Below are 901 nucleotides of genomic sequence, written 5' to 3'. Positions count from 1 at the left end.
GATCAAACAAGAGCAGTTGAGGGTCTCTGGGCGTGCTTGAACCCCGCTCAGCAGAGCAGAATGGTGATCGGAGGCCGTAGTGACACCCAAAGAGCTCCCGGAGCTCTTGCAGGTGGCCCTGAGACCTGCACTCACTGCCCAGAGGCACTGCTCCATTGCCCTTTTCCATCACTGGTGGTCACACTGCCCTACGTTATGGGATCCCACAGTTCAGAAAACGTTTCCTGGGCAGAACTGCTGCCGCAGAGGAACTGGTGGGAAGCTGTTGCCTCTGCATGCTGAGGCATTTCTCTTCTCACAGGACGAGAGAGGCTCCGCTGCTGATGCGGAGGACACACCGGCCATCCAGGCGATCAAGAAGATCCGCTCCACCTTCCCAGAGCTGCTCATCGCCTGCGATGTCTGCTTGTGTCCTTACACCTCCCACGGACACTGCGGTGAGTGCACGGCCTGGGAGCGTGGGCTGCTCTCTGGGCATTTTCCTGGCACTGGGAGTCTCGGGGGTTTGCTGTTTTCAGCTGAGGAGCGCTGGGTGCTGGTGGGGCCTGGCCAGTTCCTGCCCCAATGCTTGGCTCCCCAGCACTGGTGCAGCTCAGCCTGGGAGACCTGGTTTTGACAGCAGGGTGGGGAGCACAAGTGGTTAAGGCACCCACTCCCCAGCCATCCGAATCTGTCCGAGCACCTCTCTGTGTCCCCAATCTCTCTCTTCCCTTCCCTGGAGCACCCACACGTTGTGTCCGGTCCCTGGAGGCTGCGTCGTTGGTCTCCTGGTCCTTATTCTACTCTGTTAACGTGTTCCCCTCTGTTGCTCTGAGCATCTGTGTAGCAAGAGCCACCGTAGAGGTTGAGGCAGCCGGCCAGCCCCTCGCCTGACCCTTGGTTTGTCTCCTAGGCATCCTGC

The 901-nt window shown here is 59.7% G+C and overlaps 1 protein-coding gene across 1 annotated transcript in view; it reads left to right on the top strand.

The window, feature by feature from the left end:
- Positions 1-301: 301 nt before the first annotated feature.
- ALAD (aminolevulinate dehydratase) overlaps positions 302-901 on the top strand; it is a gene marked incomplete at both ends in the record, with an annotated part of 2395 nt that continues 1795 nt past the window's right edge. The window contains one exon of the mRNA XM_010075206.1: positions 302-437. Within this exon, the coding sequence (XP_010073508.1) occupies positions 302-437 (136 nt within the window). The remainder of the gene's footprint in view (positions 438-901) is intronic.

Source organism: Pterocles gutturalis, unplaced genomic scaffold (assembly GCF_000699245.1).
Source record: "Pterocles gutturalis isolate BGI_N339 unplaced genomic scaffold, ASM69924v1 scaffold3356, whole genome shotgun sequence".
NCBI classification, from domain to species: Eukaryota; Metazoa; Chordata; class Aves; order Pterocliformes; family Pteroclidae; genus Pterocles; species Pterocles gutturalis.
This window is presented reverse-complemented; position numbering and strand designations above follow the sequence as displayed.